The sequence below is a fragment of the Lactuca saligna genome, chromosome 6, assembly GCF_052625555.1.
Source record: "Lactuca saligna cultivar CGN05327 chromosome 6, ASM5262555v1, whole genome shotgun sequence".
Lineage (NCBI taxonomy): Eukaryota > Viridiplantae > Streptophyta > Magnoliopsida > Asterales > Asteraceae > Lactuca > Lactuca saligna.
Window position 1 is genome coordinate 86,777,447 of NC_136422.1, and position 22,357 is coordinate 86,799,803.

The following is a 22,357-nucleotide window of genomic DNA, read 5'->3' on the forward strand; positions in this document are numbered from 1 at the left end:
ACGACTCATTGACCATGGAGTCAAAACCCCTGCAACAACAACAACCCTAGCCATCCCAGAACCCTCCAAACCCACTGACACTAAGCGGAAGTTCTGGGAAGAGAAGAAGAGACAGTGAGCTGCCAAAAAGCAGCAAGTTGTGGCTGTGCATGCCGCGATAACCCCTATTGCTGCTACAGCTCCAGTGAGGCAGTATGCTGGGAGTTTGCCTAAGTGCAACAAATTCAACTTCCGCCACAACGACCCCTGCCGTGAAATGCAGTGCTCTAACTGCAACAAGAAAGGACACACCGTCCGTTTCTGTAAATCCCCGGCGAGGCCGATCACCCAAGTCCTCGGCTTTGGCGCGAGCCCGACCTGCTATGGATGTGGTGAAGCAGACCACTTTAAGAGGGACTGCCCCAAAGCGAAGAATGCTGGTGGAGCAGGGAGGGTACTAGCAATAGGCCATGGGGAAGTAGTTGCTGACCCGACAGTGGTAACTGGTACGTTCCTCCTCGATAACTCCTATGCATGCATTCTATTCGATAGTAGAGCGGAGCGAAGCTTCGTGAACCATAAATTTGCTCGCATGCTTAAGCAACAACCACACACACTTAAAGAACTATTCACGGTAGAAATGGCTAATGGAAAAACAGAAAGTACAAATAGCATATACTTAGGATGTACCCTAACTCTAGATAACCATTCATTCCCAATCGACCTTATGCCGGTATCGATTAAAATCTCCGACGTTATCATCGGCATGGATTGGTTGAGTCTTCATTGTGCTCACATCATGTGCTACGAGAAGGGAGTCCGTCTAAACCTCCCATTGAATGAAACTCTCCTCGTCTATGGCAACAAACCCCGTGCGAGTCTCCGTATTATATTAAGCATTCAATCACATAAATATCTACGTAAAGAATACCATGCATTTCTTGCTCACGTCGTCGACATGAACCTCGAAACGAAAGAACTAAAGAACATTCCAGTAGTGAGCGACTTCCCCGACATTTTCCCAGAAGAGCTACCTGGATTACCTCCGCAATGACAAGTAGAGTTCAGAATTGACTTAGTCCCAGGAGCTACCCCAGTAGCCAAGTCGCCCTACCGATTAGCACCAGCAGAGATGCAGGAACTATCTGGTCAACTTAACGAACTGCTCAACAAGGGCTTTATAAGACCAAGTTTCTCGCCTTGGGGAGCACCGGTCTTGTTCGTTAAGAAGAAAGCCGGATCATTTCGTACGTGTATCGACTACAGAGAACTCAACAAACTGACGGTCAAGAATCGTTACCCTCTGCCTCGCAGAGACGATCTATTTGACCAACTGCAAGGGGCGAACTACTTTTCCAAAATTGATCCAAGATCCGGATATCACCAATTACAAGTGCTAGAGGAGGATGTTCCAAAGACAACCTTCCAAACTCGTTACGGACACTAGAGTTCGTGAGGATGCCATTCGGATTGAACAATGCGCCAACGGTTTTCATGGATCTGATGAATAGAGTATGCCGACCTTACTTCGATCAGTTCGTCATTGTCTTCATAGATGACATCCTGATCTACTCCCGAAGTAAGGAAGAGCATGGCGATCACCTGCGACAGGTGTTAGGAACTTTACGAACGGAGAAGCTCTATGTGAAATTCTCTAAATGCGAATTTTGGATCCGAAGAGTCGAATTCTTAGGACAGGTGGTAAGCAAAGAAGGAATCTACGTGGACCCATCCAAAATTAAGGCCATTGAGAACTGGTCAGCACCAAAGATGCCAACAGAATTTCGTCAATTTCTAGGTCTCGCTGGCTACTACCGCAGGTTCATACAGAACTTCTCCCGAATTGCAAAACCTCTTACGACACTGACCTAGAAAGGCGTGGCCTTTAACTAGGAAGAGAAACAGGAGAGAGCATTCCAAATGCTCAAACGAGCCTTGTGCACCGCGCCAGTACTATCCCTCCCCGAAGGGATAGAAGACTTTTTAGTCTATTGTGATGCATCGAATCAAGGGCTCGGGTGTGTTCTGATGCAGCGAGGTAAGGTCATCGCCTATGCCTCGAGACAGCTGAAGACACATGAGGTCAACTACACGACCCACGATCTGGAACTAGGAGCAGTTGTGTTTTCTTTGAAGATCTGGAGACATTACCTCTACAGTATGAAGAGCACTATCTTTACTGACCACAAGAGTTTACAACACATATTCGATCAGAAGGAACTCAACATGAGACAACAACGGTGGGTCGAGCTACTCAGTGACTACGAATGCGAAATTCGTTATCATCCGGGTAAAGCCAATGTAGTAGCTGACGCCCTAAGTTGGAAAGAATATTCTGGTCGAAGAGTCAAATCTTTGACTATGACTATCCATTCACACTTGTCCACACAAATTAAGGCTACTCAACTCGACGCTTTAAAGCCTGAAAACATGGCAAGTGAATCCTTGAGAGGAATGGATAAGAACTTAGAAGTAAAGGGTGGTGGAGCTTACTATTTCATGGACCGGATCTGGACACCGAGACACGGTGGTTTCCGAGACTTGGTCATGACCGAGGCACACAACACTCAGTATTCCATCCACCCAGGTTCAGATGAGATGTATCTAGATCTTAAAAAGCTATACTGTTGGCCTAATATGAAAGCAGAGATTGCTACCTTCGTAAGTAAATGCCTTACTTGCGCAAAGGTAAAGGTCGAGTACCAGAAGCCCTCTGGTTTACTGCAACAACCAGAGATTCCATAATGGAAGTAGGAGCGGATCACTATGGATTTCATAACCAAGTTTCCCAAGACAACAGGTGGACTTGATACCATATGGGTCATCGTCGATAGGTTGACCAAGTCTGCACACTTCCTGCTAATCAAAGAAACCAACAAGATGGAGAAACTTACGAGAACATACATTAGGGAGATTATAAGACTACACGGTGTTCCCTTATCTATTATCTCAAACAGAGATAGTAGATTCACTTCAAGGTTTTGGCAGTCATTACAAAGTTCCCTAGGAACTAGGCTGGATATGAGTACGGCCTACCATCCACAAACCGACGGGCAAAGTGAGAGAACCATTCAAACACTGGAAGATATGTTGAGAGCCTATGTGATTGACTTTGGAAAGGCATGGGATACTCATTTACCCCTTGTTGAGTTTTCATACAATAACAGTTATCACACGAGCATCAAGTCTGCTCCATACGAAGCCCTCTACGGCCGAAAGTGCAGATCCCCTCTGTGATGGGTTGAAGTGGGGGATACCGAATTAGCTAGGGGGCAAACTTCTGACAATACTCTCACCGGCCCAGAAATCATTCAGGAAACGACAGAGAAGATCGTTCAGATCCATAAACGATTGAAAGCCTCTAGAGACCGACAGAAGAGCTATGCTGATAAGCGAAGGAAACCGTTGGAATTCCAGGTGGGAGACCGAGTCCTTCTCAAAGTCTCACCTTGGAAGGGCTTGATACGCTTTGGTAAGCATGGAAATCTTAATCCAAGATACATAGGGCCCTTCGAGATTCTCGCAAGAATCAGCCATGTAGCATACAAACTCAATCTACCCAACGAACTTCGTAACATACATTATACATTCCACGTATCTAACTTGAAAAAGTGTCTATCCGACGAGACTCTTGTAATCCCACTCGACGAGATCGACATCAACGAGAGCCTCAATTTCGTGGAAGAACCAGTAGAAGTCATGGACCGAGAAGTCAAGCAGACAAAGCAAAGTTGTATCCTGATTGTGAAGGTTCGCTGGAATACTTATGAACTCACCAGCTTAATGCTGATAAACTCTTTCAAAATAACTTGTATTCTCAGGTCATCAGTAGACAAGTACCGAGGCCAGATTTTGAGAAGATGGAGCGCATTCAAGACTCATCTTATTATTTTTGATTTACATTTTTTGTGTCTATAACTGTACAGAACACGCTTATATTAAAATTATATATTTATTGTAATGGATGATGTTGTTTACTTATTTACTGTTATACTATGTTGTGATACTGTACATGACATCCTCCACCCCATAACGTTTCCGCCGTTCATGGTTTTGGGGTGTGACACCGGGTGTGGGTACCGGTGATTGGGGGAGTGAGACAAAAGATATTGGAGGAAGCGCATAAGTCCAAGTTCTCTATACATCTATGAAATCCATTTAAAATTCACTTGGGATTTTTGTGTCGTTCATATGGATTTTTGGGTCACCATATTCATTTAGGTTGTCAAAAATAGTCAAGGTGTTTTCGTATTTACTTGTGGGAAAAAGGTCACCTAACCATTTGTGGAATAGAACTCACATGTTTTTTAAATGGATGATTTGATCAATTTCTTATGTGATAAAGGTCGCCTAAGCATAAGATTTTTGAGGCATAGAATGGATAAACATGCCAAGCTAAACAAGAGTTGTTTAGGATCCCATAATCTAGGAGTTACATATCGTATGCAATTGGTAATCGCTACCTACCGAGTTTGATTAAGTTTATGAGATAAAGGTCACCTAACCATTTATTTGTTTCGTTACTTGGATCCTAGATTTTAGTAAATTAATGTTTTAAGAAAAAATATAAGGTATTAATTTTTAAAGACTAAATACTGAAAATACTAAATGAAACTTTGTTAAATTCTGGTGATAACTGTTAATAGTTTTATGCCTGACAAAGTCTCTCTCTTGTTGAGTTTCAAGAGACAGTAACATTTGATGGTTATAATTTCTATAACTAGCATAATAACTTGAGTTTCTACCTTTAAGATAAATAGTAATTATATATATAAAGATCTCATACCTGAATAACCTCTGCAACTAGTTAGTCTGATCATGATACTTTGATGGAAGTATTATTGTGATGATATTGATGTGTCGCACATAATACTAAAGAAATTAACCATGACGTGCAGAAAGTCTTGGATAATCATGAAACATATAATATATCTCTTCAAGTAAAGCAGATATTAAATCAAAACACTAGAAATAGTTTCAAGTCTGTTCACGCATTGAATAAAAGGAAAGTGTAAGAGATTGTACACTCATATAGACTTATAGTTCAGTTAAGGGAAATACAGCATACACCCATAAATCAAGAATTGACCAAATGATTAGTGTTGTTTCTATTGTGGAAGAAACTGAACACTAAAGGGGGAATTGCTCCTCTCATCTCATCAAGCTGAAGAAGTCTGACTTGGATAAGACTTTAAATGTTTATATGATAGAACTATTTGTTTTTCCATCATTCACTTGAGTATGTAATACTTCATGTGACACTAATAATTGATATTATGTGTTGATGATTGGAATAAATAATTAACTGATTACAAATGAATCGTATTTTGTATTGAAGATATAACAAGTGTTGTTATAGTCTTTTATTTAAACAATAGATGTATTGTACATATCCTTATAGGGACATGTAACAGTTGTAATTTTTGAATAAATATAAACTATCGTTTAATGGATGTTCACATTCATGTTCTGAAACGATGTATTCTGTGTTAAAGAATATTTTCTTAGAATGTTATTTATAAAGTAAATCTATGATCTTTCATTAAATTAATAGTTCTAATCAGAACACCTATATAATCAAATGATATTTGATTGAAAGTTATCTATGTCATAATCATCATGACAATATAAATAAGAAATACATATAGCAACTTCTAAAGGATGGAATCTTTTAAAGGCAAATGAGCTTGATTCATTTGATATATGTGAATCGTATTTATATAGGAAGATGATTCACAAGTGTATTTATCTATTAGTAGTTAAAGAACAAAGGGTTTGACAAAGATTTATACATAAGTGATGTATATAATCTTTTTCAATTCATGAATAGATTTGGTGATAGATACTTAATCAATTTCAATGACGACTTTTATTCGTCGTTGATGAAACCTTTTGATTTGATCAAATTTTGCATAGTGAAGATTGAAATATACATTAATGAGATCATCATTAACATTTTGTTGTGATAAAGAAAACGATTTTGGTAAACCAAGTCTTCTTGGAGCATCTTAGGAGTTGTGGAATTGATTCACAACTCATTCCGAAAAAAAAAACACTCACTTGTCATTACTATGTTTCTTGTGGCACAGAATCACCTAGTCACTTGAATCTATCTTTTGATATTCGAGGTAGCCTTTGAATTCTCTAGTGGGGTAGGGTCACCTGGCCACTGGTTGAATGTCGATAGTATAAGTTTTTAAAAAGGATAAGGATAGACTTTTCAGTCTATTATATGATATTTTAAGGGAACTAATTACTTTATAAAATTTTGGAATTATGCTCACTGAAACAAATATATATTGAATATATATATTTCCAACCAAACAAGTGGATTAGATACTTATATTAGACTAAGGATGAAATGGTTTATCCTTATCTAAAATATATGGAGTCATTGAGCTCATGTTAGACAACAAGCTTAACCACTCTAGTATCTACTAACTGCATTTATGTAGAATATCCTAAATGATTGTTTAGGATGAAGTTTCTACTAATCCTACTAATTGTCATTCTATAAGACAAGTGATTAGAAAGTTCTATTTCTAAGTAGGAACTATATGGAACTTAAAGAGCTTAAGGACCATAAACTAAATGCATCATAGTTTGGAACTAGCAATTTTTCAAATGTTGTTGAATCTGCTCAATGGTTGATCGGAAACTAATAAAACACATAGAGATGAATTCATGTATGATTATCAAGTATAGGCTTGATTAATCTTCCTCGATATAGTTTGACTATAAAGAGTAAGCGAGTTTTCAAGGGAGAAAACATACATGAATGAAAATCTTTCCAAGATTTAAGCTAACATCTCAAAGTAAGAATCTTCTTTCTTATAAGTTAATTACATAGTGTGATTTAATTATGAATCTAGATGTCTATTGTGTTTTCTACAAAGCTAGTGGGAGCACAGTAACTTCCTAATGTCATATGTAGTCGACATATTAATTCATGGAATAAGGATCTATATAGATAGATCATGGCAACTTAAAGGATTAAGTAAAATTGCATTAATACTCAAGGATCTTAAAGTAGTTTAAGATAAATGACTCTGAGAGAGTTATCTTTTCAAATACCATATGACATGATTTTGAGCAAAATCCTAGTGCAAATATTTTTGAACTAGATTGTATTCTGTATGCTGGTGCAATTGGATTAATCATATGTGTCATGGATATACATAAAGGCCAAATAAGTCGTATTCTTAGAGCATGTCGAATGATACCAGTATAAACCCAAAACAAGTCATTGTGTGACTTATAGGAACATTCAAAAGTACTTGCGAGAACTAGATAAATTTTCCTAGTCTATGGAGTATTTGAAAGAAAGTTATGTTTAAAGTTGTTACACATCTGCTAAATTCTCAAATAGATTGAGATGAATCTCAGTCACAATTGGATGTATCCTCATTATGAATGAAGAGATAATTACATGGATAGTGGTTCCATGTAGATTTTAGTTACAGTTACACATCAGAGTTAGAGTACCTTGTGGTTTGGAGAACCACTTACAAAGATGCTTAATGTGTAGTTCATTATGACTATGAGTAATCCCATTACGCAAGTATTCGTATCTAATTCATATTCAAGCAACTAATTCATTTTTAATAGTTTTTCTTTATATATGAGTTATATATAAAACTGAAAATGATTGTATTCATAAAGTTTATACAAATCAAGTTTGTCAAATCTACTTAACAAAGTTGCTTCATTAGCTAAAGCATGAAAGTCAAGCTGGTTCTATAGAGCATTGTTGATACAAGTAGATATATTTGATTGAAATTTAGCATTTGGATATTGGAACAATAAAGCAACATATATTGTAATGAATGATATATTGGATATGAGTCTTTCATAAATAATTGTTGTGTTCTAAATTAGCATGTTTAAATCCTTGAATAGTTAGGTTATTCTAAATGTCCATAGTCATTGATAGTTGTGGGAGCATCTATGAGGTAAGACTAATATTATTGGATTATTGGATTCTCATAGAGATGAGAATGACAAAGAGCTCCTACCAACATCATATGTACTTGATTAGGAGAATAAGTATTGGACTTGACCCGCATCAAAACCACTTTATGGATCATAGTCAAGAGTGGTGTTTTGATCAAGGTTGTATCTTTTTTAATCTTAGACCTGAAATACATATTTGGGACTTGAGGTGTAGGGATTGTTGTGCTTAGATGGTTCAACGTTGTTTCGTAAAGGGGCAGTCATAAAGGCCAATGTTGGGTATGACATGAACTACATCGATGGGAGTATGTAGTCAAGATGTGATTTGTCCCTCTTATTCATTGAGAGCATGACGTCTAAGGCCTTAGTTAAAGTTGAACACTAAATGATATTGATTGCGATCCATATCTCATGGTCAATATGATATCTGAGACAAAGGAATAACAGATACCACACCTTTAGTAATAATTGTAGCTTAGAGCTCCTGGAATTGGTTGTTGATGAAATAGCACCCTTCATATGTTGTTAGGGGTAGTAGCCCTTTGCTAGATGTCAGCTACTGTCTATGTCAGTCTATAATGAATCTTGTGCAAGTGGGAGATTGTTGGATCTATATGCCCAAGAATCATTATGGAGTGATATTGATAATAATATATGATCATATAAGGTCACACATTTATCAAGTTGACACTTATTGAATATTTATTAAGTGTTTGATATTAACAAATAATTCAACTCTTGTATTTAATTAGAGAATAATTATTGTTTTATGAAAATAATAATGAAAAAATAACAAACTAATTATTATATGATATGGTATCATATAAAAAGTCATGTACAAAGTTTTGGACCTTTTGGTTAACCATAGATAAGTTAAGAACTTACTCTACCATGGTTAAAAAAGTCAGAGATAATTTTTTTTCTTCATTACCACACTTGTCCCTTATTACTTTATGCTTTATAGTACTTTAGAATATTATAATCCATGCCTTGTCCCCTTTGACTATTTTGCTTTATAATACTTTAGAGTATTATAATCACAAGGTATTTCTTTACATGGTGTATATAAGAAGAGTTTTGGGGGTTCATTTTGGCAAGTTCTTTTGTTCATCTTCTTCTCCCTTTTCTCTCCTAAAACCGTGAGCACCAAGAGAGAACTCTCTCTCCATTTTTTGAAAATGGTGCTTGCATTCTGGTATTCACTTTGTGTCTCCCTTTAGTGCTTAATTATTTAAGCACTTAAGGCTTAAAGATCAAAGTCATACAAGAAGGAAACTAGCATTTCATGGTGCCTTACTCTTGAAGGTGGATACTTGTAAAGAAGATCATACACTTTGATCTTTTGTTGTCATCATCAACACGCCAAAACCAAGTGGGTTCAAAGGATGGAAATGTTATCTGTAAAACATCCTATGGTCATTTTTTTTTCATTCTAACCTCTATAAATGGATCGATGATGGCGTGGTTTTGTTATGAGCTACAAATAAATTTGTTATTTTAAAAGTCTTCCGTTACCGGTTTTTATGAAAAACAAACTTTTATTTCGTATCAAAACCTAATAAGTTTGACCAAGTCATGACCTTCATGGCTGAGGCTCCTAGTGAATCACCAACTGACTCCCACCAATATCTAGCTCCCTCCCTCAAATAACCTACATCGTACCAGACCTTCGACCTCTCTGGGCAAAAGCTCGTCAACTGGGCAGACACCATGTCTACAATCCATCTCTTCGGAACAATGGGGTCTTTCACCCCGTGGAAGTCTGGTGCACCATATCCCTTGAAGTCCTTGAAGGAGAGAGTGTGTGTCCTTGCCTGGCTGGATGCCATGTCACTCCTGAACACCTTGAGGCGATCCTCCATCAACTCGATAATCCCCTCTTTGATTGACCTGAAAATCACCAGGGTCACCTCAAGGATGCATCTCGTGATCTTTGACGCGATGAACTCATGCAATATCTCATCAATTGGTTCGGATCCCAAACCTGAACCTGATCCTGACCCTGATCCTGATCTCGATCCTCCTGCTTCGTGATGCTTAATCATCACCATTCGAAACAAAACATACAATCATTAGGGTCAGACAAAATTTCGAGAGGTCTCGCACACTAACATGTTCCCTGGTTCTATCTCGGCCCTCCGTGACTCGAGTACGGATCCTATGCTTTCAGTAGTACAGGCCCATACTACCTTCCACATATATCCGTACTTTCCTCAAGCATTGCTCGACTTCACCAAGTCCCTTCTACTACTATTGCACTCTTTGCTAATCTCATCTTAGGCTTACCCTAGGATAACTCACCGACCTGCTCTCCACCATCAGCTGCATAAGAAATTTCTATCATCTCTCCCTAACTAGCTCGCAGATACCATTACATGTTATTAAGACCAGATAATTCTTCAAATGAGAGGTCTCTCCCAACAACGGTTAGACTCAGATGAGAGCTGCGAAGTAGGGCTAAACCTAACCCTCTGAAATTATTCAGTCCTCATAATATGTGACTTAGCGTATTCATTTACTAGTTAGTTAAAGATAACTTGAGCTCCTAATATCACAAAGCAAGCAACATTCGGGCATTGAGTAACCCAAACCAAGCATATCCTATCCAGGCAATCATATCACTGACCAATCAGTACTATCGTACAACTCAAAAAGCACATACAACAAGCATATCAGGCATCCTCTTAGATCCTTATCCCTATTTTAGCATGCAGTTCTCATACACATAAAATAGGCATAAAAGGCATCCTTCCTAGATCCTTAGCCCTAATCTAGTATGCAGTTCTCATAATCCTATCATATCATAACATAAAATGTATGGGTATCTTGGGGAAAACTTACTTGAGCTCGACCAGTTGCACGCATCACACACCTTGTTATTTCTCAAAACTCTTTATTTTTAACTTTTTGAGAAACTATTTCCTTTATAAAAATATTTCAAACCCTCGATTTGAGTTCAGACACCCCCCAACCTGTGTTCGAATCCCTCAAACCAAGGCTCTGATACCAACTTGTAACATCTCAAAAATCATGACCAAAAATTTCATTTTTAATTATATTACTTATGAAACTATTTATTGAAAAACATCATCGATATGATACCAAACCATAATCCCATAAGTCAAATATCATAAAACATGTCATGGAATAATAATAATGTCAGAGTACAATCCCAAGAACATCATAGTGTGGAAATCATGTGTGCGATGCGCTATTACCATACCGATTCCTTTCCCTTCGAAGAGGAAGTACCTGAAACCAAAACTGAAAACCGTAAGCACAGAGCTTAGTGAATTCCCCCATCATACCACATACCACATAACATATATGCTGTCAGGCAATTTTAGGGTGCCCGACCTACCCTGTCCGACCATTTTGGGGTGCCGACCTACCCTGTTTGACAATTCTAGGGTCCCGACCTGCCCTCTGGTTTATTCCAACCAGCTACGGGGACTATTTCACCCCTACCACTACCACATAATAATATAGCATAAACATACTATCAGACATATCTGGGGTGCCCAACCTACCCTATAGTCCTTACGACCGTAACTCAGAGACTAATCCCACTACTACCTACTATCACATAACATCGTATCATGCTAGCACATAATCATAACATATATCAACAAACCAGATAATTATCATGAAGACAATTATCTCTACTGTGACTCTTACTAGTGGGCCGACCTTGGTGCCTTAGACCCACTTCAACTAGAAAGTAACTCACCTCAGTGTCGTGAAGTGTCTAAACAATCTTCGTTGTCGGGATCAACTCCTCTCAATTCCTACACATAATAATCTTTCTTAATTACCGTTTGATACTCTTAACCCATTCAAGGGTTAACTCAGGTCAAAGTCAAAGTCAAGGTCAACTCCTTGGTCAAAGTCTACTTTTGGTCAAAGTTAACCTCTGGTTGACTTGACTCGCCGAGTTGGTCCACCAACTCGCCGAGTTCCATAACTCAGAGATTCTCAACTTCACGATCTTACTCGTCGAGTTTCCCTCCAACTCGTCGAGTTTCTCCTTATGGCAGAATCGAGACTTTCCATTTGAACTCGTCGAGCCCTTCCTTGGACTCGTCGAGTTCATCTTAATGTTGGTTCGGACATTGCCTTGAACTCGCCGGGTTCATCCTTGAACTCGTCAAGTCCTTTAATCTTCAAGTCTATAGACATGTTCATCTTGTTAAGTCCTCTCCTAGACTTAACCAGATTCCTCAAGAACAGAAAAGGTTGGGGAACTAATAACCGACTCGCCAAGTCCTATGAACAACTCGATGAGTCCCCCAAGGTTCATGTGCTTACAATCGATTTCAGTTGAGCTCATCACATCCAAAGTGTAGATCTGACCTCCTAGGGTCAATTTAACACATAAAGCCACGAACATTACATCCATGCATGGGTCTTCAAGCCCAAAAGGTCCAAAATGGAATCTACAAGATGCATGGGGCTCTTATGGCAATAAATTTGGCAGCTTTATGCCATGAGAACCCTCCTAGGTTCAAGATCTGAAGTCATCACTCTATATTACGTTCTAAACCCGAAGGTGACTTAGAAATGCCCCAAAAATGACAAGATTCAAGCCCTAAAGAAAATCTAACAAATGGAAAGTCAAGGTTGAAGCTTTTTACCTTGAATGAGTTGGAAATGAAGCAAAACCTATGGATCTACTCGCTTCTTCTGGAACCCCCAAGCTTCCACTTCTTTCCCCAAGCTTCCACTTCTTTCTTCAAGCTTCAAACAACCAAAAACACACGAAAATGGCTCAAGGACACTCCAAATGCTTTAGGGTTTCAAGTTAGGGATTTCCTGGACTGTGAGAGACAATGGAGGCTGAAAATGGGACAAGTTAAGGCGTTTAAATAGGGTGCATACCCTGAATATTAGGGTTTCATCCAGGCAGTCCTACTCGTCGAGTCGGCCTCCGAACTTGTCGAGTAGGTTACTTAAAACCTGCATCCAAAATCCAGTATACTCAATGAGTTAGGCCTCCAACTCATTGAGTCCCAGTGTAAAACATGCAATTACTTAAATTTAAAATACGTACCAAGAATCGGATGTTACACTTCCAAAGCTAAGAAACATAGAAGGTGTTGTGCATCTGACCAAGCTCCTCAGGCAGATCCAGTCGATAGGATACCATGCCTACCCTGGCCACTAATAGAAACGGCCTGATAAATCCTGGCCACAATGAACCAAATCACATTAAATCCTTTGGCCATCCTGGGTAACTTGGTGATAAAATCCACGATGATCTGTTCCTATTTGCTCATGCGAACCTCCAAAGGCTGTAACTTGTCCTACGGCCTCTAGTGCTCAACCTTGAGCATCTGATAGATCAAGTACCTCTCCACATACCATGAAATCTCTCTTTTCATGCATGACCACCAATAACTAAGTCTCAAATCCCGATACATCTTGGTGGCTCCCCGGTGAATAAAAAATATGAACTTATGAGCCTCCTCCAAAACTGTCTGTCGAACCTTGCATGAAAATGGTACCCCATACCCGACTGCATCGGGTCAATAGTCCGTGACTGTTGATAGAAAACATGTTAATCTCACCCCTAATTCTCTAATGCTTCCAAATCTCCTTCTTGGCTCCCTCGGTCTGAGCCTCCCTAATCAAATACAGAAGCGACGAATCGATAGAAATCGGCATGAATAGACCCCCAACAGAAGTATTGGTCACCTTTTGGATCAAAGGGTCAACGACCACATTCTCTTTCTTGGGATGATACACAATCTCACAGTGATAATCCTTGACCACGTCAAGCCATCAATGTTGCCTCATATTCAGATTCGGCTGATCCATGAGATATCTTAGACTCTTGTGATCTTTGTAGATGGTACATCAGACCCCCTATAGATAATGATGCCAAATATTAAGGGCAAACACCATCGCCCGTAACTCTAGATCATGCGTCAGATACTGAACCTCATGTGGCTTCAACTGCCTAGAGGTATACACAATAACCCTCCCTCGTTGTATAAGTACTTCCCCCAAACCAATGATATAAGCATCATAATAAACCATAAAATCCTCCACGCCCTCCTGAAGGGTCAACACTGGGGCCTCACATAATTTTTGTCTTAACTTGTCGAATGAAGCTTGCTGCTTAGGCCCCCAACAAAAATCCACGCCCTTCCTCATCAAACGAGTGAGAGGTACAACAACCTTGGAGAAATCTTGAATAAACCTCTGATAATACCTACCAAACCTAAGAATGCCTGATCTTTGCAGGAGACTTCGGAACCTCCCACTGCATCATTGCCTCTATCTTGCCCGAGTCGACCAAAATCTCGTCCTGGTTAATAAGGTGTCCCAAGAACTGGACCTCCTGTAGCCAAAACTCACACTTCGAGAACTTGACATAAGGCATTTCCTTCCTTAAAACTCCTAGCATCCCTCGAAGGTGCTCCTCATGCTGCTCCCTGGTCTTGGAATAGACAAGGATATCATCGATAAAAACAATGACTGAACGATCGAGCATCGGCCTGGGTGCCTTCGACCCGTAAATACAGTTAGTAAAACTCACCTCACAAACTGAACAGAAGTTAATAAGGTCCTGAATTTGAATCTCAGCTTTGACTGCCTCCTATCCATCCAAGTGACCAAATCAATTACAATTTCCAAAATACCCAAAATACCCTTAAGATCAAACTTAGTCAAAGTCAACTGGTTAAACCCACTAGGTTAACTAAGTCAACCCAGCCGAGTCAACTAAACAAGGCTGACCCAATGCAAGTACATGGGGCGTACTCGAGAGGTATGCTTAGCGTACGCGAATACTCACAGTTGACCACCATCAGGGTGGTTAACCGAGCACGCGAGGCGTACCCTTGCAGCCTCTAAACTCCATTTAGTACTTAATGGCTTAAGCACTTAAACCCATCTTTCATATCTAAGGCCCAAATGCACTATAGAGTCATAAAGTTTCCAACTTTATGACTTTACAAATCCAAAAAGTGCTTAACACAAGGTCTTAATCCATTAAGACCTTCTACAAGATGCATGACGCAATTCTAACAAAAGGGACCTCATTTTTATGGCTTAAGACCCCTCCTAGGGTCTGAAAGGACAACTCAAAACGTCTAAAACAAACCATGCACTAGATGAGACCAAAAAGTGCTTAACAAACCATTAATACCATTTTTGGGTGTTTTTTGTTATCTTTTTGGTCCCAAAAATGCGATCTAGCAAACAAGTCATCAATGTATGAACTTTATACCTTGAAATGATGGAGAATGGTGCAAAACTTCCAGATCCAAGATGCTTCACTTCTCCAAGTTAAGATTGACCTCCTTCCTTCTTTTTCTAATCACACAAACACGCTCTTTAATGCTTGGAATGGCCTCACAAGATGATCCTAGGGTTTCAATCACGAAGAGAAGGTAGAGGCTGTGTAGGTGAAGAAAAATAAGGCCATAAAGTTGCTTAAATACCACCTAAACCCAAAAAATTAGGGTTCCAATCTTTAGTTAGTATGCCCCACATATATAAGTGTACGCCCAACGTACATACATGTATGCATGGCGTACTTTTCGTGCCTAAATTACAAGAATGCCTCTAGGGCTTTAAGGCACATTCTCTTGGACTTAGAGATCAAACTGCCACATAAGAAAATTAAAGGGATGAATTTAGAAGACCTTAACATTAGGACGTTACATTAAGGTAATTAACTTTTTGGTTTGTTCACATCTGGATAATAATTTTTTTTGTACATATCTAGGTAATGAATGGATAACTATTTTTTTTTGTACACATCTATGTAACGAATATGTTGGAAGTGTTCACATATGATCATTATGACCGATTGTTGTAGGTTACATCCAGTCATAATGGTCATATGTGAACACTTTTAACACGTTTGTTACCTAGATGTGTACAAAAAAAGAAGCTATCCAAATATGAACAAAACGAAAAGTTAATTACCATGATAAGTCAATTTCCATTTTTATTAAGCTAGTCGATCATAATGTTTGTAATATTAAACATACTAGTTTATAACCCATGAGAAAACACGATTATTAAATTAATTAAATTTTCATATTAAAAAATTAAAATTATTAATCAATTATTTTAAATAAATTATTACTTAAGAGATATTTTTTGTTATATAAAATTATAACTGTTGATTTAAATAAATACTTGAAGTTATATCACCTTATAATCTGTATTAATTTAATTTTATTTTTCAATATAATGTTATGAATTTAATATAATTAGAGTGGAAATTTTAAAATTTAAAATTGATAATCAATTATTAATTAGTGTAATTATAGTGGAAATTTAAATTTTGAAATTTAAATTGGATAATTAATAGGTTGACAAATGGTATAATTGATGATATATAACATTAATGAGGAGCTCTAATTATATGACACTTGTCAATAGAAGATTAAACCTATTCTTTTATTAGAATAGGAAGGATTTAGTTAAATTTCCTTAAAACAATATTTATGACCATTTATGAACATATAAATTAGTCACCACATGTTGGGAGCCGTTTTTAGTAGAATAATTATCAAATATATATATATATATATATATATATATATATATATATATATATATATATATATATATATATATATATATATATATATATATATATATAAAAGATCATTGCTATCGATGTAAATAAAAACTACTTATTTTTTGTATTTTAAATTCATATAATACATGAAGCAAACTTCATTATATAACTGTTCTTCTTCATATTATTGGTCTCGATCTCTGATACATTTAGTCTATAGTAATTTTAATTTTTATATTTAACATCTTAAACAATAAAGTTTTATAAAATGACGACGTGTTTTTTTTCCTGTCAAATCTAGAGTATTTTTTTAATTAATTTATTTACCAAAATAATATATTTTAAAAAGATATTTATCAAAATGGTATAATTTTAAAAATATTTACCATTTAGAAGGTAAAATAAAAAAAGAATAAAATTTTGATTTATCACAATAATTACGTTTTCGTTTTATTTATATTTAGGTAATTTTTTTATATATTTAGGTAACGAATTTGATAAAATTGTTCATATATGACATTATAACCGAATGTAATGCTACAACCGACAGGGTCGGTTCTGACGAAGTAAATATCCTTAAAGACCCAGAATGAGCTAGAAAAAAAAAGCCCTTATCGTTATTATAAAAATGGTTCATTATCGTTATTATAAGTGTTTAGTTTTAAATAAAAATATATTTAAAATACATAATAAAAAAATTGGGCCTTCCACACTTTGCCCTCCCTCAATGCCTCAATGACAACCTGTAGTAATGGTAATATATAAACATTTTCAAAAAAATTATTTGCTTAAATATTAGAATGAAAATTAACAAAGTAATTATTTTAATAAGTCAATTTCCTAATATAGAAATGGGGGGAAGGGTAAATTGGGGACTACATAAACTAATATTTTGGCACACTCTTATGCCAAGGGTTTGATGTTGCATGAGGCCGCCATCTTTCAAAATGGAACTTCCGGCGGACCACCAATACCATCATCGCGACATTAAGCCTCTGCTTCCTCCTCCTACAATGCCCCACCACCACCACGATCCGCCTATTGAAGTCAACGAACTTCCACTTGCCAAATTCAAACCTTCTTTAAAGGCAGCAGCTGATTCCGATGAAACGGAATACTCAACTTCATTCGCCGACACTGCATCTACTAACGATAACAATTCTGCTGCACTGAGTGACACCGAAGTTGAGTCCAAATTGCACAGCGACACCAACGGTTTCTCCACTTCGTTTGACGAATTTGGCGGTGCTTTCCGAGTGAGGTGTGTTTTTGTTCTTATCAATTTAATTCCTTTTCATGCAGAAAAAAATTAATTCTACTCAGCTCTCGAGTAGTAAGTATGAACTTAGTGCTGCAGAAGATGCCAATTGAGTAAATTCATATCAATTTTGGATTATCGCAGCAATTGACATGCTTAACTTATCACGGCTACAGTATCATTCTTTCTAATGAACAAGGGTTGCATTCTTGTATGTTTGTAGCTCATAGTTCTTACTACGAATGAATTTCTTTTAGTGATGTGTGTAACCTCTTTAAACATGTGCCATTTAGTGCTTGTATCTATATATCGATCTGATTGTGGTTCCAATTTCATCAGGAGGAAGAAGTTGACAAGTCACTGGAGAAACTTTATACGGCCAGTAATGTGGCGTTGTAAATGGGCAGAACTAAAAATAAAGCAATTTGAGTCGCAGGCATCTCAGTATGCGAAAACCATAGCAGCATATGATCAGACTAAACATTTGGCTAACCAATCTATTCCTGAAGGGTTTACCTCAAGATCAATGCCATTTACTTGTCAAAGGCACCATAGTAAATTAATGAAAAGGAGGAAAAGGGTTAGAGTGGAAGACACAACGGATGCTAAATTTTACATGTCAAAGCACATCCTTTTCTCCTACCATGGTATATTTCTCCTTCCTGATATTATACATGCACCATGGTTTCGTTTTGTAACCTTGTTTGATTGTGCATGTGATACTTGCATATTCATTTATTTCAGAAAGTAGGAAGTCGGATACAGATGGAGCCTCTATCACAGAGGATTTTGATGACCCAGGTAAGTTTGATAAGTAATATGGAAGATGTCAAATCTAACTTACATAGATAATTTTTTCATATGATATTATCCCTATCATGACAATTTTGAGGATCCTGTTTCTTTAAGGAGACTTCATATGTACATTATCTGGAATGCAAACAGAACAGTAGAAAAGTTTTGTTGTTATTGGATCTCATTCTCCATTAGCCATGGATGATGATCTACCAATTTTCAGTAAAAAATATCACTTTGAGAGGCAATGCCTATCTTGTTACTATTGCTTTTATCTTTCATTCCTCCACCTTCATCTTCTCTTTGTATTGTTTTTTAGGAGATTGAAGCCTGTGTGATTTGAACTTGGGGCAACTCCTTTTCAGAGTGCTCAATTCACAAGTGATCACCACTAGGCCACCTTCATGGTGGAGGTGTAAGCTTCACCCGAATCAGATGAGATTTAGCAGTTGTATTAGAAATTTAGAATGCCTGCCTACCAGACAACAAAGAATATATATATATATATATATATATATATATATATATATATATATATATATATATATATATATATATATATATATATATATATATTGCTAGTACTAATACTAGACTTGACATGTTATCTGATACCAATTCAAAAGGGCCGTTGTTAGGTGTATACTGGTCTGAACTCTGAAGACTTTCTGCCAAACCCAAATACATACACTCCCTAGTCCCTATCCTACTGTAACCCATCCGTCAATAGGCCCAATGAAAATAATAAGGATTAGTGTGAGAGTGAGAGTAACTGGCAAAAGAAACAGATTCTAGTAAGTTGGAGGCGAAGAGTGGATAAGATTTGTAGATGAGCTTTAACTCCTAGGGCTTAAGGCCACACAATAATTAAGCATATAGGCTTTTGTTTCATACAAGTTAGTATGTGTTTACTTCAAGAATCCGATTGTTGTAACTCGTTAAGTTATGTTTGTTGGTTTGGCTATGCATTTTAACTCTTTCCTCAATTGCATGTCATATTCCTCTTGAGAAAGTAAAGTCATGCATAAAATTCAGTTATATATATATATATATATATATATATATATATATATATATATATATATATATATATATTTCCCGATACATTGTTTCCTGTATCCGGTACACTGCTTTGAGAATCATTGATCTGGCTATTTTTCATAAAATTAAGTAATACTGTCATGTTAAATAGGTTTATTGAATGTCAAGTATATGGGCATAAGGAAATTTTATTTGATATAAAGGAGGGTGCATTAAGTAATCTGTAACAACGGAGATTTGCTATATCAATCAATTTAAAGAATGTCAAACTAGGTTGTAGCAAGCATGTCTATTTCAGATCCAAACCTTACACATCTAATGCGTTGACTGTTGAGATGATTATTTATGATAATACGAATCCTTGGTGACCTTGAGTATTAAATTATTTCCTTACCTAGAGTTGATGGAGATCTAAATTCATAAAAACTTTGTAACAATCATGTGCTTGTATTGTATTAAATTATTTCAGATCCAAACCTTACACATCTAATGTGTTGACTGTTGAGTGAAGAATATTATTGGCTTGTAATTGCTTGGTCTAGTTGTATACCTTCCCTCTATTTTGTTAGGTCGTTGATAGTCAAACTAAACTAGTTTTTTTAATAATAAAAAAAAAATGTCTGATTTGCCTGATTGAATGGATCAATCGAACCCATTTTTATTGATGTAATGTCTAATGATATAAATCCTTTTTAACAAAATAGCTACAAGATAAACCTTTTTATTTGGTTAATTCTGCATTTTTGAAAATAAAATTATGATTAAATAATGTGTAAAGTAGAATTAAGCATGATGATGGAATGTAATGACTCATTCAATTGGAACCAAACATATGAGTTCCAGTTTCATCTTGTTGATAGTGTTTTATTAGAAAACTCATAAAATTTTAAATATGTGTTGGAAGGTCAGATCTAACTATGGCTTCTTGTCGAAAACAAAAGCAGTTTTGACAGGACAAAAGGCAACTAGTCAAGAGGAGCTTGGGTTTGAAGTTGGTAACAAGTGGTCATTTCTTGAAGATAAAGATAAAGATAAAGATAATGAAATGGAGCACATACTTGGGAAGATTGACATAGCTCAAACCCGGGTTCATAAATTAAAGTCCCAACTTGATTTGTTGATCTCAGAGAATGTAAACCATTTGGGTCCCACTTTCTCTACTTGCAACAATGGAGGAGGAGGAGGAGGAGGAGGAGGTTCTTGTGAAAATGGTGTTTCTAATTCTAGCTATGGAGAGGCTGCTTTTCATATCCCTGATATAATTGAAAGCACAGTCGGCCTTCCATCATCTGTTGATGTAACACATCATCAGTCACACGTCGCAGATTCTTGCGAAAATGTAAGTACCCTTTTCCCCCATCAAATCATCCCTACTTTCAAATATCTACCCGATGGCTTTACTACCAATTCCTATAATTGGTAGATTTTCAACCTAATACTACTACGAAGAAATAATTTGACTATGATAAAAGAAATTTGTAAAGTGTACTGCTATTTTCTTGCATCTAGCCTTTGTTTGAATCATTTTAAAAAGCTTTGGGTTAATGCAAAAAGTTGTTGCTATTTATTCTATGGGTTATAAGGATAATAAACTTTATTATGTGTACATATCAGTCACTTATGTTTTTTTTTTTTTTGTACACATATGACCATTAGGTTTAATGGTCATATATTTACAAAAAAAATAATAATAATAAATAAATAATAATGGCCATATGTTGATAAAATTGAAAATGAGGGTAGTCAGGACGAAATCTAGGTTACATGGTAAAGGCAAAGGCAAAGGATTGGGCTCCTAGACTCTTATGCCAACAACTAAGGTGGTGGCCATGGGGTTGCTTCAATAACCTTTTTTTTTTTTTATTATTTTATTATTTTATTATTCTTTTTCTGTCAAAATAGCCATAGCCTTGGCAACCAAGCAAGTCCCAGAATGGTGTCAGAGTTTGTGAACCAAAAGCTCTTTCTGATGGGAGTTTGGAGTTCCAGTTAATGGATCGAGGTTTATTGTAAGAAATATTGAATTGATAATGTTATATTTGCAGATTGTGGACAACATGGTGGTACATAGTAACCAAGGAGATGAAGCAGAAAAGCACAACTTGAGAAATTGCCAACTAGTTGTAGTAGTAAAGCAAGAAGGAGAGAAAAGTGAAGAAGAAGAAGAAGAAGGAGAAGAAGGAGAAGATGAAGAAGATGATGATGAAGAAGAAGATGACGAAGATGATGAAGAAGAAAGCACGCATCCAGGCATTGGCATTGGTGAAGAGCAATCAAGTATGATAACATCTTTGGGCACAGGATTTCAGATTCCAAAAAACAAAAGAAAGCGAGGGGAGCGAAAACCTGGCACAGCTAATTGGAGTAAGCAATGTCCCGGAGAGCCTGATACTAGTTACTAACTAACTAGTTGTAACTTATGTTATATGCATCCTAAATAAGAATTTCTGTTTCATTATCACTGTCTGTAACCATATGTATCCATTTTCTTTCTTAAAAAAACAAACAAACAAAAAAAAAAAACAGCCACAAAGATTCCATCTCCCAAACGAAAATGTTCTGTTATACCTTTTGGTCTTTAATTGAGGTGGGGAACATTATGTAAGCAAGTGTTGCAAAACTCGGCCTAGGTGGCCAATTAATCAGAGTTGGATAGGGCCGATGCGTCTAATTAAGAATCTGCCGTAAAACTTGGAATTGGTCAAAATCGGAAAAATTTGGAATCCTTAAAAATCAGAAAAACTTGGAAAATTGGATTTTTTTTTAGAAAAAAATCTGTAATTCTTATT

At 36.7% G+C, this 22,357-nt stretch overlaps 1 protein-coding gene across 2 annotated transcripts; it reads left to right on the plus strand.

The window, feature by feature from the left end:
- The first annotated feature begins 17,366 nt into the window (after nt 1–17,366).
- On the plus strand, nt 17,367–22,026 carry LOC145001797 (elongation factor). 2 transcript variants are annotated; one of them, XM_078961146.1, is made up of 5 exons: nt 17,367–17,735; nt 18,072–18,379; nt 18,477–18,533; nt 20,510–20,907; nt 21,614–22,026. In XM_078961146.1, exons 1-5 carry the CDS (start codon nt 17,401–17,403, stop codon nt 21,968–21,970), a joined length of 1,455 nt encoding a protein of 484 aa, XP_078817272.1. In that variant the 5' UTR covers nt 17,367–17,400; the 3' UTR covers nt 21,971–22,026. The 2 variants fall into 2 exon arrangements, with proteins under 2 accessions (XP_078817272.1, XP_078817273.1); XM_078961147.1 differs by having other exon boundaries at nt 20,513–20,907.
- Nucleotides 22,027–22,357: the final 331 nt, after the last annotated feature.